Source organism: Grammomys surdaster, unplaced genomic scaffold, assembly GCF_004785775.1.
Source record: "Grammomys surdaster isolate TR1022 unplaced genomic scaffold, NIH_TR_1.0 364, whole genome shotgun sequence".
In the NCBI taxonomy this organism is placed as follows: domain Eukaryota; kingdom Metazoa; phylum Chordata; class Mammalia; order Rodentia; family Muridae; genus Grammomys; species Grammomys surdaster.
In genome coordinates this window covers 3167008-3169289 of record NW_021604783.1, presented here as the reverse complement: position 1 = coordinate 3169289, position 2282 = coordinate 3167008, and the positions used below count along the sequence as shown (strand labels likewise).

The window sequence follows — 2282 nt, the reverse complement described above, 5'->3', positions numbered from 1 at the left end:
ATGAGACCTTGATTTCCCCCACTTGCTTTATTGTGTGTGTGTACACATGTTCGAGGGCATGCCATGGTATGTAAGTACAGGGCAGAGAACAGCGTGTGGGTGTGGGTGTGCTCTCTGTACCACATGGACCCAGGGACTGAACTCAGGCCCTTAGTCTTGTTGGCAAGCACCTTAACTTTCTGAGCCCTCTGGCCTGCCCTGGGCTTTGACTTTTAATCTGATTCTATGAAGAATTTGGGTGATCCCAGGGAAGGAGTGAGGACTCCACGGTCCCCGTCCCTTTTTAAATTTGGTGTTCGGAGTCTAACCCAGGGCCTTGTACACACATTCTAGGCAAGCACTTTACCACTGAGCTGTGCCCCCCCCACCCCCAGCTCCAAGGTTCTTTTGGGTATGCCCTGCGTGTATAGCAGGGTACTCCCAGAAAAGATGATCATCTTGGGTGTTCAACTAGTTTTCTGAATCCAGAAGGGAATGTGTGTATTGGGAGGCTGGGTTAGAGGTGAGATCTGGAGGTGGACTTCCAGCAACCATGTACCTGCAGGTTTTGCCTTCAAGATGGCTAGCAAAGCTGAGAAGAAGCGAAAAGTGGGTGGCCGGGGAGGCGCCCGGGCAGGCCGAGCTGGCCGAGCTCCCCAGTCCACTGTGGCCCCAGGAGCAGCCGAGGCTTCCCAGCTCTCTGCTATTCAGGAGCCAGAACCCGAGTCCATCAAGGAGGAGTCTGGTGAGTACCTGCTGGAACAGAGAGTGCTTAGAAATGGATGGTAGGGAGAATTAGGCATTTTGAGCAAGTTTCCCCCTTTTTCCTGAGACAGGGTCTCTCTGTGTAGCTCTGGGCGGTCTCAAACTGGCCAGGTACACCAGGCAGGCCTGGAATTCAACAGGGATCTGCCTCCCTTTGCCTCACAAGCCCTGGGATGAAAGGGAGCACCACCATGCTCAACTCAGTATCTTGGGGCTAGGGAGCAGGATCCCGGAGCAGGAGGGATGTGCTTAGTATCGGTAAGGCTTTCACAGAGCCTCTGCCCTTCTCTTTTCTTTCTGTATGTGCACGTGTCTTCTTCCTGGCCAGCCCGTTATTTATTCTGCCTTAAAAATTTCCCATCAGCGTACCAGGAATTCACCAGCCAGTTCTTTCTCTAGCCTCTTCCTTATTTCAAGTGTTCCTGGTTGTTCCCTCCCCACCGTAGAGGGTTTGATCTCTTCCTTTTTCCTATTTTCACCCTGGGTGGCAAAACAAATAGTGTTTTTCTTCCATTAAGCCCATCACCATGGAGACCCAGCCTGCTTCGCCACCCTTTGATTCCTAAGCCCGGCTGGTGCTTTCCACCATCTGTTGAAAGCTCCTGTGTTTTCTTCCTTATCTTGGCAGAGACTTGGTAGATTGTGGAGGTTCAGGTTCAGGGTGACAGGAAAAGAAGCCTACATGGAGGGAACAAAGAGCTGCCTCTTGTGGAGTTGATCCTGGAGCCAGAGTGGTTGGAGGGGTTGGGGTCTTGGTTGCCTTCCTTTTAGATCCTGTCCCATGGCCTGAGACTGTGAGCTAGGTGTAGACTTCACCTTTAAAATGGGACTTGTTGGTATTGCTAGTGTCCTGTAAGGAGGAAGGGAAATAGAACCTTCTCCTGTTGAGTTTTAAAATTTTATTTAATAAGTATCTTATTGCTACTATTACTACTATTTTATTATATGCATGACTGTTTTGCCTGGATGTTCATCTGAGCACCCCATGCATATATCTGGTGGAGGCCAGAGCATCACATCCCCTAGAGCACCACTGTAGATGGTGAGCCCCCACATGACTGCTGAAATCAAACCTAAGTTCCTTGGAAGAGAAGCCAGTGCTCTTAACCACTGAGTAATCTCTCCAGCCCCTAATTATTTAACTATTTACTTATATATTTAGTGTTTATGTGTGTGTGTGTGTGTGTTTGTGTGTTCGTGTGTGTGTGTGTGTGTGTGTGTGTAGGGGTGTGCCTGCTCATATCATGGTGCATGTATGAGGTCAGACTCACCACATGGGTTCTAGGGATCTAACTCATGTGATCAGGCTTGGTGCTAAGTACCCTTATGTGCTGATCCATCCCCATCCCCTCCTTTTTTCCTTCAGCGTTGAGGTTTGAACCCAAGGCCCCATGCATATTAGGCAAGTGCTCTACCTCGGAGCTGTATCCCAGACAGAATCCCTTGTAGTGAAATATTGGGAATAGGCTTAGGGCTCTGGGTGTGCTAGCTACACACACACACACACACACACACACACACACACACACACACACACA

General features: G+C 49.6%; 1 protein-coding gene across 1 annotated transcript in view; it reads left to right on the top strand.

Moving 5' to 3' along the window:
* Positions 1-558: 558 nt before the first annotated feature.
* Positions 559-2282, top strand: part of Dnah2 (dynein axonemal heavy chain 2) — a 121612-nt gene continuing 119888 nt past the window's right edge. The window contains 1 exon segment of the mRNA XM_028780159.1: positions 559-724. Coding sequence (XP_028635992.1) covers positions 559-724 — 166 coding nt within the window.